The sequence below is a fragment of the Giraffa tippelskirchi genome, chromosome 14 (genome assembly GCF_054371585.1).
Source record: "Giraffa tippelskirchi isolate mGirTip1 chromosome 14, T2T-mGirTip1v1.2.pri, whole genome shotgun sequence".
In the NCBI taxonomy this organism is placed as follows: Eukaryota; Metazoa; Chordata; class Mammalia; order Artiodactyla; family Giraffidae; genus Giraffa; species Giraffa tippelskirchi.
Window position 1 is genome coordinate 61,455,058 of NC_137288.1, and position 13,199 is coordinate 61,468,256.

Here is a 13,199-nt window from a genome sequence, read left to right on the forward strand (position 1 = left end):
CCTGGAAAGGCAGTGCCTGGGGTTGACTGGCCTTGACATTTGGCGGGGAGGGGGGGGGGTGCTCCCGGTGTATGTGCACCCTGAGAGGGGGGTTTGCAGGGAAGAGAGAGGGGTTTGCAGGGAAGAGGAAGGCCTTGTGTCCATCATTTAATACAACTCTGGTCTGGAGAATATGTGTAACAGTAAAAACACTCCTGTTCACAAGGAATGATAAATCAGCCATTCACGGAATGAGTGCTGATCAAACACCTAGTCTCACAATGACAGGATGGCAGTAGAGGTCACTGGGCTCTCATTCAGCAAGCCAGATCCCGACGCCCAAGGTGGGGCCTGCAGAGCACCAGATGGGCGCCAGCTGGATACGGGCAGCCACGTGCAGCCTACACCTGTACTGCAGCCTCTCTGGAGCACAGGTGCGCCCCTCTACCCTAGGGCCCTCTACCCTAGGGCCGTGGGAACGTATTTGCAACTGAAAAGTTTGGAGACCACCAACAGTTACCTCTTTTGTTTCATCAAAATTTTATTAACAAAACCAGAGTTCGGGAGGCACGGGTGAGCAGACTCCACAGTCCCACCCAGGCACAGAGAACGGAGAGACAAAGACGTGAAATCCCGAGGCCCTCTGGTAAGGGCAGACAGGCAGTCAGACGGTGGACGGATGGGCACAGGGACTCAGGGACCGTCGGAGAAACATGAATGGCAGACTAGACAAACGGGGGTCCGGGGCCGGGCCAGCCCGCAGCGCAGGGAGAGAGAACACGTGGGCCGCTGGGGCTCAGCGCTCAGCGTTGGAGCGCAGGTCGGTGGTGAGCGGGTCGTGCTGGATGGTTTGGTGCAGCATCAGGGCCAGTAAGCCCGCCCGGTTGGTCATGGCTGTGCGGACGTTGCGCTCCTGCTCAAACAGCTCGTCCAGCTTGTACCACTGCGTGGGCAGCAGAGACCTTAAGAAGCGGCCCTGGAGCTCCGCTCCACGCGACTCCGGCCGCATCCGCATCGGCGCATCCGCGGTCAGGACCTAGCACGTGATCAGGACCTACCACGCGCACACGCTCCAGGTCCACCTCGGCACGTCGCAGTTTCTCCCAGCAGTAGTGCCGGTTGCACTGGCGCTTGGGCAGGCGGCAGAAGTCACCCGTGAGCTCGAAAACATCCCTTACGAGGGGGCACCCGCATACCTCATCAGCTGGCACCTGCAGGGAGGCCGGGGCGGGGTGGGGGGGGAGTTGCAAGTTCGGAGGAGAGTGGGAAGGAACCGAGAGGGGAGGCGGGGCAGAGGGAAGGGAGGAATGCAAGGAAGGGGTGCCCCAGAAAAGAGGGGGTGACGGTGAGGAGGCCGGGCAGCGGAAGGGGTAAACATGGGCGGAGGTAGCGAGCGGGGGTGGGAAAGCCTTACTTTGGGGTCCCGTGAGTGCTCGGGGCATAGCACCTGGAGCCGCTTACAGTACGTCTTGCTCTGAGGGTTGTAGACGTCGCAGAAGAGCCGTGTGGCCCTGGGGGTGTGGAGCGGAGGACGTGGAAGAGGAGGACGGCGGCGCCCCCGCTCACACTGGCCGGCAGCCACTTCTGACCGCGCCCTAACCCCGCGCTCACCCCTCACGTGCCCACACTCACCCCTCGATGCGGGTGGGGTACATGGACCCAAAGGACGTCTGGCTCTCGTACTGGAGGGGCGAGCACAAACGGAGGGAACTGTGGGCGTGCGCTGCGGGCCCTCACCAGACGGCACATCTGCCCCCCAGGGAGCCCGCGATGTCCCCTCACTGTCCACCCCCTCAGGCCGACACCCTGACCTTGGCGTAGCATCGCTCCATGTGGCGCAAGGCAACACGTGGGTTGATGGGGTGCCCGCAGGAGACGCAAAAGATCTGCAGGTCTGTGTCGTCACTGTCGCCCTCATTGCTCTGCGCGGGCAGAGGGGAACATGAGGCCAGACAGGGCCAGGAGCGGAGCCCCGCGCCGGGCTGCCCGGGCCGCGGCCCTCACCTCCTCGTCCTCCCGCACCGCCTGCTGCTTGGCGCGCAGGATGATGGCCTCCAGCTCGTGGAAGCGGCGCTCCATCTCCTGGAGGCGGGTGCGCGCGCTCTGCTGCTCCCGGCGGATGCGCTCGAGCAGCTTCTTGCCGTGCTCTTCGGCGATGCACGGGCTCTGCTGCCACTGCTGGATGCGCTGCGGGAGGATCTCGTAGATGCGGCTGCGCGGCGGAGGAAGCCAGCAAGGAGGCGGGTAAGTGGGTGCTCCAATGCAGGATGGAAGGGGAATCAAGGGTAAAAGGGTGCGGCATAACCAGGTGAATGAACGGGCAGACGGAGGATGGGTGCGTGAGCAGGCGGACGGATAGGTAGGTGCTTGGTTGACGGAACGGTGGCCACGTGACTGACTGGGGGCTCCGGTGATGCCCTACCGTGTCCTCCCCGACTACTCTCCTGAGACCCCCAAAATGACTCACTTGGCCGCCAGCTTCATGCCGCAGTCGTCTGAGCAATACTTGGAGCCGGGCTGGGCGGCGCGCACGCAGCCAGGCCCCAGGCACTGCGGCAGCGACGCAGGGTCCTTGGCGTCGGCCCGCTCCGGGTGTTTCCATTTGTCCTTGTGCTTCTGCTTCTGTCGATGGCGCTTGTATCTTTCGTCCTTCTGTGGGACGACACGCGTGGGGTCAGGGCAGGGCTGAAACCATCCCCAGACCCCTGACGCCCCCGGCGCCCCAGCCTGTCAGGCCCTGACCTTTCCCTCCCCACACCCACCACCGTCACCTTCTTCTCTGACTTCTTCTCCCGCCGCTTCACGTGCTTCACTTTCACCGCCCTCTTCCGCAGCGCCGGGTCCAGGAACGGGGACTCCTCCGTGTCGCTCATCCAGGGCTGCCAGTGAGGCAAATGCTGATTCTCCTGCGCTCCTGGTGACCTCCCCACGACCTACTCAGTCCCCACATCAGCCTTCCATACCCTCTGCCTCCTCCTCTCTCCTCATTATGGATACTCTCTGCTTCTGTAACCTCTACTTGATGCGAAGAACTGACTCGTTTGAAAAGACCCTGATGCTGGGAAAGATTGAGGGCAGGAGGAGAAGGGGACGACAGAGGATGAGATGGTTGGATGGCATGACCGACTCGATAGACATGAGTTTGAGTAAACTCCGGGAGTTGGTGATGGACAGGGAGGCCTGGAGTGCTGCTGTCCACGGGGTCGCAAAGAGTCGGATGCGACTGAGCGACTGAACTGAACTCAACTGGACTGACCCTTCCACCACGGGACGCTCTGCCTGCTTACCAGGCTGTGGTCATCGAAGGCCCCTGCACAGAAGTCCTGGTACAGTTCAGAGTCCAGTGGGAGGTCCTCGTCCGAGAGCGGCTCGGGTGTCGCCGTAGCCTCTGGTGGCTCCTTGACTGCCGCAGATGCCACTGCCCCCTCGTCCTCTCGGAGGCGCCCCAGCTTCTGCGACGGCTGTGGCTGCGGTTGGGTGGGCAGGGGCCGGCGAGGCCTCGGCAGGGACTCTGAGGGCGTCACCGGCGAGAGCTGCGGGGCAGAATCTCAGGACTGGCCCTGACCGCCCTGCCCGCATGCCCCGCCCGCCCTGGGGGGCTGGACTCACCGAGGAAGGGAAGTACTTGTACGATTCCTGTGCCGGCAGGAGGAAGGCCCAGGTCAGCCCCAGGTGGAGGGAGGGGGGCCTTGCCCTCGCCCTGCCCACAAGTGCCTGACCCTACCCACCAGCCCTGCCTCACCTCCCCAGACACACCAGCCTACCCGCAGCTCATCACCAGCACACGTTCAGCCCTGCCCCAGCCAGGCCCGACCACCTAGAAATGCCTGGCCCTACCCTGTCCACCTGGGGCTGCGGGCTCCCCTGCCAGCCTGGCACATCTGGCCATACCCCGCTCATCTGGACAGGCCAGGCAGCTCGCCACCTGTCTGAACGCAGTTAGACCCCACCCCGCCTAGCCTCCGGCGGCTCTTCCTGGACACGCTGGCCCCCCCGCCTGACCCCGCCCAGCTCTGCCCCTGCTCACCCGGGCCCGAAGCTGGCACTGACGCAGCCGGCACTTCTGCCGGATCTTGTTGGGGCCCCCAAACTTCTTCATGTCTCGGCAGAAGTCGCAGTGGCCACAGTCCTCCGTGCGCCGGCAGGCCTCGCACTCGCCACACATGCGGGCTGATCGTTTGATCTGCTGCTGGTGCTGGTGCTGCTGCTGCTGCTGCTGGTGCTGGTGCAGGAGCCCGCAACAGAACTCAGGAACCGAGCAGGGCCTCTGAGGGGCGCCCCCCACCGACCCCAGCCGTCGCAGTCACTCACCTGGCTGGGCGTGGCCACCAGGGGCTGTGGAGAGGATTTGTGGGGCGAAGCAGATCCCCGAGCAAGCACGGCCCCAACCCCTGTCCCTGCCCCTGCCTTGCGCTGCAGGTCCGGATCCGGGGCAGGCCTCTTGCGCCCTCCACCTTCATCCCGGGGCTCACTGCCGTCTCGCTCGGAGCTGTCTCGCTCCCGCGACTTCTTATGCCGGTAGCGGATTTCCAGCTTGGGGTCCTTCTCTGTGGGGCAGAGGGCAGGGCCAGTGGGGGTTGGCATGGGGGGACCTGGAGGGGCCCCAGAACTCTTTCTTCCTCTTCTGGCCCACCCACTGGCTCTGTCTCCCTACTCCAGGGCAGAGCTGCCCCTTCTATCACACGTCACAGAGCGGGGGGAGGGCCTCCATTCCAGCTCAATGCCGACCCGCAGTCACTCTACCCACAGCCGCCCATCCACTGCTCCCCACGACCCACCCTCCCATGAAGGCTCCTCTTCCTCCCTCGAAGCCCAGCTGCCTGCCCCTCACCTCGGCACTCCCGACAGTACCACTCCCGGATGGCCTTGGCCATCTTCTCAGTGATCCGGATGCAATCCCCGTGAAACCATTCATTGCAGTTGTCACACCCGCTGCGGAGTATGGGGCGAGTGATGGGAGATGTGAGGGGCGGGACCCACTGGCCTCACCCCACCTGGCCAGGTGTCCGTCCCGCCCGCCTCTCCCGGGCTCACATCATGAAGCAGTTGATGTCTGGTTTGCGGCAGATGCAGTAGATGGGTGCATTCTCCCCATTCTCGGACTTGCTGTCCTCCGCAGCGTCTGGAGGCTCTGGATCTGAAGCGTCGCCCTCCTGTGGGACCCGCCCCCCCAGCCCCATCACGGCTCACCACACATCTTAAGTCTCCCAATGCAGACTTCCCACCGCGACTCCTCATTAAATCTCTCCATCGTAGTCCCCGTAGACCACTCCCCATCGCTCACCCCTGACACCTCATTACTCTGCTTCTTCACTCTTGTCTCAGACTTTCCAATCACTTACCTCACTGACACCCCATCACTAGGCACCCACTCATATAATGGCTCGCTGCAAACACCCCGCCACTCCCCACATTTTGCCCCTGTCATGACTCTCCACGGGCTCCCCATCACAGGCTCTCATAGGCACCACTTAATTCATTCGGCAGACTTCCCACCACGGTGCCCTTCAGATTCCGGAGTGATCAACCTCACCGGCAGCCCCGCCCCCCTGGATCCCTGATACGGACTCATCACGGCTCCCTCCAGACTGCCCCAACACAGCTCTTCGAAAACCCCCCATCACTCTGCACAAAGAATCCCCCATCGGGACACTCAAGGCACTACCATCAGGGATCCCCGCTAAACTTCCATTACAGACCCCCATGATGGCTCATCAGAGAACTCCCTGATGGTTCCCCCACGAGTAAAAATTCGGACCATCAGACTCCCGTCATTCTACCCAGGGACCCGGGTTAAGGCTCACAACAGACCCTCCCCCCACCCCCATTCTGCCCACAGTCTCGGGTTATGGATCACCAAAGACCCCCACGAGCCTGCCAATGGACTCCACCATTTCCTACCTCACTGACCTCTAACCGCCGACTCCCTCCTGGGACCGCGCACTTACCATCTCTCGGCTCCCGACGCACCCGTTCGCGAACCCCGCCAGCGACCCGCGAACCTGCACAGACCACTCGGCGGCGTCCGCAGCAGTTGCAAAGGCGCCCACAAGCACTTCCGCTTTTCCTGGTGCCTCCCAGGCACCGTACTCCTACTGCGCAGGCCCAGTGCGTCGGTTCTGCGACACACAAGTTGGTGTCGCCCGGCTAAAGGTCGGACGGTCTCTGAGGTGCCGCCATCTTGACTACTGAGACCGTACGGCGGTCGAGCCCGTGTGTTCTCAGGTGTTCTCGGGAAACATGGCGGCTCCTATAGTTCGGCTTTACCAAGGGCGCCGCCATCTTGATGGTCGGCCTAGTCCGTACACTCACTACCTGTACGGCCGACAAGTTTAGGCAATATGGTCGCGCCTACTGAGCGACTTCCATGCTGACGCCGCCATCTTGGAATCGTACGCTCAGTGGCAGAGTCCTAATCGGCCACCGAGAGGGCGCCGCCATCTTGCCGGTGGATTCTGGCGCCAGCAGCCTGATACTGCCTAGATGTCTATAGGGAAGGGGCCCGCTTTTAGGAACACTACCTGGATTGAGTCGCTCTTTCCACTATTCTGTCGTTTTTCCTTTCCGCGTGTACTAATGGAGGTCCGTATACTGTGTGCTGGGAAGGAAAGCAGTCCCTTCGTTATGCCTCCCACACACCTCAGACAGGAAATTTTTGCCTATTAGGGGCAGAGGAAGCCCAGTCAGGCTTATATCTGACTTGGCCTAAACTTTATGTAAAACTGGAACAGCCTGATTTATGATCTATCAAGTACACGTTGTACATTTCTTCTAACCACGACGATTGAAGAATGCCCACTTTCCGAAAGGGAGAAATGCCTCCCTTTTGTGGTTAAGCAAACCTGCTTTCTCCAGTAATTATTAACTTACAGGAGTTTCCCATATTTTTCTACTTAGAATCCCCTAGGGGGGATTAACTACGTAATCACCTATTTTGTCCCTTCATTCTGTCCCTTATTATTCCTGTGACACCAATGCCAGTACTCTTTGGAGGATAAGGTTCCTGTCCCACATGCCAAGGTCATGCTCACTCACTATGTGTTTGCTAATTTGTAACTACACATCGCTGTTGAAACCTTGAAGGAACGTACCTCTGCCATGTTTGGTGTATTAATACGTTCTTTGTTCTGATGCTATATAAAACTGTTGAAAACTATGCTTCTCTAGAGGGCTTTCTTCCTTGGTGGAGGCTGCACTCCTGGGCCAGTCCTCAGCTTGGTTCAAATGAAACTCTCTTCTATTCTTTAATATAGATTGTTTATTGATTATCTGTGTTTACACTTCCCACCACTGTTTGCAGCTGTCACTCCTCCCAGCAGTGCCTTAGCCAGGCCTACCTGATGATTCAGCCTCTGGGCCTCTACAATAGCACTCATCCATCAGAATTAGGCAACAACTGAAGGCCATACATGATGGTGACCTGACCATCTCTGGTGAGAATGGCTGGACCAAAGTATTTTTAAATCAGCAACCACCAGCTTCATCAAGTCTTCCCTTGACCAGACACAATGGGTCTGTCATTTGGGTCATTTAGCCAATGAACACATCAAGAACTTCCTTGTCACAAGTAATAAATAATAAAGCAGAAGCATTTATTATTTGTTACTTGTGACAAGTAGGAGACAAGGAGATAATTCTCAAAGCACTGTGTCCCTGGGGGCGTTTTAAGTTAAGCTGGTGGGAGGCATGATCATTATAATGAAGCAAAGGTTATTCTAGTTTGCCCAAAACTGCAAGTAAGTAGGCACTTGGTTACTTGCTCTCACTGTAGTATCTTGTTGACCGGAATGCACTGTAACCTTTTTGGAACATCTAGTGGCTGCAACTTTCTGCAAAACAAAACTCACTTTGATTTAAACACATCCTATCCCTACTGCTCCCTAGCTAACACCCACCACCAGAGTGTAGATTATGCCCACTTCCTGGTGATGTCCACTTGGGTTCTCTTGTTTCATATGTATTCAGTTTTCTCTCCCATAAATTTAATTTTAAAGTTTAAAACAAATTTTTGTTATATATAACAAAAAATCCTCAGACTGGAGAGCCAGAAGCTTCCTCAGGGTAACGCTCTAAAGTGGGCAACCATGAAAAGCAAGTAAGATACAAAGTGTCAGTACAACACCCCACCACCACACACACACATACTGAAAGGGGAGGTTGTGTCATTGTAAATGTCCTCATGTCCACATTCAAAGTCAGAATGACTTTGATGTTTCTGGTTTAAAAATAAGTTTAAGGGAATATAGATCAGATTTAAATTAAATTTAATTGCATGTATGCATGACAGAGGATGAAATGGTTGGATGGCATCACCAACTCAATGGACTTGAGTTTGGGTAAACTCCGGGAGTTGATGATGGACAGGGAGGCCTGGCATGCTGTGGTTCATGGGGTCAAAAAGAGTCGGACACGACTGAGCAACTGAACTGACTGAACTGAATGCTCAGTCACTTCAGCCTGTCCATAGGACTCTCTAGGCAAGGATACTGGAGTGCATTGCCATGCCCTGCTCCAGGGGATCTTCCCAACCCAGGGATTGAACCTGTGTCTCCTGTGTTTCCTGCATTGCAGGCTGTTTCTTTACCCACTGAGTCACCTGAGAAGCCCTAAATTTAATTACTCAAACTAAATTTAATTTAATATAACTGAATTTGGATTTATTCATGTACACAATTTGCTTTAAAATAATTTAATATTAAATTAATGTATGAAATTCAATGTTTTATGTATTATTTAATTTCAATTTAATTTTAATTCAATTTATTATATTACATTTTATTTAATATGGTTTAATTTATCCAAATTTAATTTTACATATTTAAATTTTAATTCAAATTCACCTTAATTCATTAAACTAAAATTTAATATCATTGACTGAACTAAATTTATAGTCAATTCTATATTTTTGAAATATATTTTATTAAAATGTGATTTATTTAATTATTAAATTAAATATGTATTTAAATATGATTTATTTAATTAATAAACAGTGAAAAAACAGAAATTACCCCCATGATGAATGAAAACAGAGCCATCAGTACAGATCCTACAGATATTGAATAGAGAATATTACTCACACACCTATACCAACTTAATACATTTGACAACTTAGATAAAATGGACAAATTTCTTGTCTTTAACAAGACAATTTACCAAACTAACAAATGAAGAAATAGAAAATATGAGTAGCCATATTGATATAAAATTATTTGAATTTATGATTAATGACCATCCTACAAAGAAAACTTCAAGTCCAAATCAATTCACCAGCAAATTCTGTCAAATATTGAAGGTGGAAAAATAGTAATCCTAAATAAACTTTTTGAGAAAACAGAAGAGGAAGGAATATTCCCCAATTCCTTTTGGGAATCATTTCTCTGGCACCAAACTAGAAAAAGACATTACAAGAAAAAATAATAGACAAATAGACCCCATGAACATAAATGCTGCAAAATTTGAGAAATGGTCTCCAAGAGACCACCTTTATTTCTGACATCATTGCATGGTTTAAGGGTTCCCCAAAACCATTTTTACTTCTGACACAAACTGCAAATCTGGGGATCCCCAACTAATTTGCAAGAAGGACTTACCAAACTCACTGAAAGTTGTTACACCCATAGTTATCCAGGAAGAAGTTACAGATTAAAATCAGTCATAGGATAGAGTCCAGGAGGGTTCCAAATGCAGAGCCTCCAGTTATCCTCTCCCTGAGGAATCACGGATAGGCCTAGCTGCTCCCAGGGATGATATATGACAATACACATGGAATTGCCAACCAGAGAAGCTCGCCTGAACCTTGGCATCCAGAATCTTTACTGTGGTTCCATTACATAGACACTGTTGACTGCCCATGTGCCTGATCTCAGTTTTTAACCCCTTAGGAGGTTGAGATAATACCATGTGACCCAAAGTCCTCATCTTAAATGACATTGTTAGACTTTCTGACATGGCCAGCCCCAACCTAAATTACTATATTGACTATCAGTTCAGTCAGTTCAGTCGCTCAGTCGTGTCCAACTCTTTGCAACCCCATGGACTGCAGCACACCACGCCTCCCTGTCCATCGCCAACTCCCAGAGTTTACTCAAACTCGTCCATTGAGTCAGTGATGCCATCCAACCATCTCATCCTCTGTTGTCCCCTTCTCCTCCTGCCTTCAATCTTTCCCAGCATCAGGGTCTTTACAAAAGAGTCAGTTCTTCAAATCAGGTGGCCAAAGTATTGGAGTTTCAGCTTCAGCATCAGTCCTTCCAGTGAATATTCAGGACTGATTTCTTTTAGGATGGACTGGTTGGATCTCCTTGCAGTCCAAGGGACTTTCAAGAATCTTCGCCAACACTACAGTTCAAAAGCATCAATTCTTTGGTGCTCAGCTTTTTTTATAGCCCAACTCTCACATCCATGCACGACTACTGGAAAAACCATAGGTTTGACTAGACAGACCTATATTGACTATAAAGTGACTAAAATATACCCAGGCAAACAAAGACACTCCTATGAGGAATAACATGGATGAGTTTAGATATTGCCACTCAAAGCCAGCTAGGGCAGAAGGCAGACCTCTCTTTGTTTAGTCACTAAGTCATGTTGACTCTTTTGTAATATTTGTAAAATGTAATATTATTCCATTACATAAAAGAATGAAGTACTCATATACCATGCTATAACATCCATGAACCTTGAAAACACTGCTAAATAAAAGAAACACACACAAAAAGTCACATATTATATGATTCCATTTATACGAAATGTCTAGAAAAGGCAAATCTGTAGAGACATAAAGTAGACATCTTTGTTTTGTTCCTGCCCTTGAAGGAAAGTATTCAGTCTTTTACCATTAAGTATGATGTTAGCTGTGGGCTTTTTTGGACCTTTTATCCGAATGATGAAGTTCCCTACTATTCCTTGTGTGTTAAGTGTTTCGTTTTTTGAATCATGAAAGGCTGTTGAATTTTGTTAAGTGCTTTTCTGTGTCTGTAGATGAGATTAATATTCTATAAATATTGATTTATAAAGATTCATTTAACGTTAAGCCATGCTTGCATTCCTGGAATACACTCCACTTGATCATTGTGTATGATCATTTTATATGTTGCTGGATTTGATTTTCCAGTAATTTATTGAGGATACTGTTTTATACTCATAAGATATCATGGTCTGCAGCTTTATTTTCCTGTGATATTTTTGTCTGGTTTTGGTATCAGGGTAATGCTAGCCTCTACCTCTGATGAGTTGGAAGTGTTACTTCCTCTTCTACTTTTTTTGGAAGAGTTTGTGAAGACTTGATATTAATTATTCTTTAAATATCTGATAGAATTCACCAATGGAGTCATGTGGGTTGGGCTATTCTTTGTGGGAAGTTTTAAAATTACTAATTTAATCCTTTTGCTTGTCATAGGTATACTCAGATTTTCTATTTCTGTTATAGTCATATTTTGTAGTCTGTGTCTTTCTAGGAACTTGTCCATTTCATCTAAGTTATCTAATTTATTGGCAGTGATTTACACTATTTTAAAAAATAGTCGTTTACTTCAGTAAAGTTGGTATTTCATTTTTGATTTTAGTAATTTGAATCAATCTTCTGTTTTTTTCCTCCTGGTCATTCTAGCTAATTCATCATTTAAAAAATCTTTTCGAAGACCTAACTCTTTGTTTTTTGCATCTTTATGTTATTAATTTGCACTTTAATCTTTATTAGTGTTCCTTCTGATTGCAGTGGGTTTAATTTTCTTTCCTTTACCTATTTATTTTAAGCTGAATAACTAGGTTGTTTATTTGAGTGTAATGGACTCTAAAAATAAACTAATAAGCAAGTGAACAATCAAAAGTCAGTTTTCCAGCAAAGCACACCATAAGATAGGCAGTAATGTGGGAATTCTAGAAGCATACCTTCAACTGATAGAAAACTCAGCCTCATGGTTGAGTAGGAGAAAAGAAGATTATATGTGATCTTTTTATGTGTTTGATAGGGGTTGTGTTGAACTGGTAGATGAGTTTGGGACAGGCCAACACAACACTTATCAAACCCTATCAAAATCCTACCTTATTTCTTTGAAAAATTAAACAAGCTTATGGAAATTTAAGGAATTCAGAATATCCAAAACAATATTTTGAAAGAATAACAAAACTGTTTGACTCAATTCCTGCTTAATAAGGGCTTCCCTGGCGGCTCAAGTCAGTAAAGAATCTGCCTACAATGAATGAGATGGCCTTCAGCACAGGGGACCCGGGTTCCATCTCTGAGTTTGAAAGATACCCTGGAGAAGGAAATCGTAACCCATTCCAGTATTCTTTCCTGGAAGATCCCATGGACACAGAAGCCTGGTGGGCTACAGTCCATAGGGTCGAAAGAGTCCGATATGACTTAAGTTTTTCCCTGTACAAACACAGGATGTCATTTTTCCTCTTAACATGAGTCCTGACTGCAGGTCCAGCTGGGCTAGGCTGGGCCTAGGAACTGGAGGCGGCTTGGACAAGTGTCTGGAATCTAGGGCCCAAGTCATTAACTCCCTTCTTTTTCCCCTTCTTCCTCCTGTGTCCAGCTCCCTGCCCTCCAACTCCTCAATTGCCCGGGGCGCCAAGAGTGTTATGCCTTTCACCTCCCAGTGTCCCAGAAAGCCAGAAAGTTCTCTTTACATTTTCAGAGTCCCGGGTACCTTCAGCTGCCACCGCCTTGGCAGGCTGCCTCAAATCGCAGCAACCAGTGAGGAGTGCTTCCAGGAGCTGCGTTCTGGTTGCCCCGGGCTATCCACTCCGCGAGGTTTGCACCTGGCCGGAAGTGGGCAGCGTGACCATGGCAACGTAGGACGCCGAAACTAGCTACTTCCTCTCGGTTGAGGCTTCGAGATTCTCTACTCCACCTCGCTGGTTATTTTCCAGTTTCTGCTCGGAAGGCAAACTATGTAGTATGCCTTTCCTCTTGGAAAAGTTGAAGGTCAAAATACAACTCTAACTTATACAGCTAGTTGTATCTTATAACGGGAATAAAGGGTTGGTTACATGCCATCTGATTCTAAGAGTGCACAATTCAGGCTTTCTTAGCACGTCGGGAAGATTTTTGTGATTTATTGTACTGGCTTAAAATGGGAGGGGGGGCGGGCAGGAGTGCCCCTGCCGATCAGGCGAAGGAGAGGGAGGTCATGGTAGTGGCCATGGCCCCTCCGCCGCCTCCCGCAGCAGCCGCGGCCCCGCCCGCGCCGGGTCCCTTCTGCTGCCGGCTG

General features: G+C 51.0%; 2 protein-coding genes across 5 annotated transcripts in view; one reads left to right on the forward strand and one right to left on the reverse strand.

The window, feature by feature from the left end:
- Positions 1 to 502: 502 nt before the first annotated feature.
- CXXC1 (CXXC finger protein 1) lies at positions 503 to 12,759 on the reverse strand. 4 transcript variants are annotated; one of them, XM_081562099.1, is made up of 16 exons: positions 12,616 to 12,759; positions 6,501 to 6,577; positions 5,014 to 5,132; positions 4,811 to 4,911; positions 4,291 to 4,526; positions 4,007 to 4,201; positions 3,589 to 3,615; positions 3,267 to 3,512; positions 2,751 to 2,858; positions 2,447 to 2,631; positions 1,984 to 2,191; positions 1,791 to 1,901; positions 1,612 to 1,661; positions 1,394 to 1,490; positions 1,038 to 1,190; positions 503 to 922 (listed from the first exon to the last, which is right to left on the reverse strand). In XM_081562099.1, the coding sequence occupies exons 3-16, from the start codon at positions 5,016 to 5,018 to the stop codon at positions 776 to 778; spliced, it is 1,869 nt and encodes a 622-aa protein (XP_081418225.1). In that variant the 5' UTR covers positions 5,019 to 5,132; positions 6,501 to 6,577; positions 12,616 to 12,759; the 3' UTR covers positions 503 to 775. The 4 variants fall into 4 exon arrangements, with proteins under 4 accessions (XP_081418225.1, XP_081418226.1, XP_081418227.1 ...); XM_081562100.1 differs by having other exon boundaries at positions 4,007 to 4,192; positions 12,616 to 12,720; XM_081562101.1 differs by lacking the exon at positions 3,589 to 3,615 and having other exon boundaries at positions 12,616 to 12,753.
- Positions 1,912 to 13,199, forward strand: part of SKA1 (spindle and kinetochore associated complex subunit 1) — an 85,671-nt gene continuing 74,383 nt past the window's right edge. The window contains exon 1 of the mRNA XM_081562110.1: positions 1,912 to 2,223. The gene's annotated coding sequence lies outside the window, so the exon portion shown is untranslated. The remainder of the gene's footprint in view (positions 2,224 to 13,199) is intronic.

What these genes read in the sequence shown, in the direction of transcription:
- CXXC1 (XM_081562098.1), bottom strand. An exon ending in TGGTGGCCACGCCCAGCCAG is followed by an intron (nt 4,202 to 4,290) that starts GTGAGTGACTGC and finishes CTCCTGCACCAG; the next exon opens with CACCAGCAGCAGCAGCAGCA. An exon ending in AGCACTCACGGGACCCCAAA is followed by an intron (nt 1,191 to 1,393) that starts GTAAGGCTTTCC and finishes GCCTCCCTGCAG; the next exon opens with GTGCCAGCTGATGAGGTATG.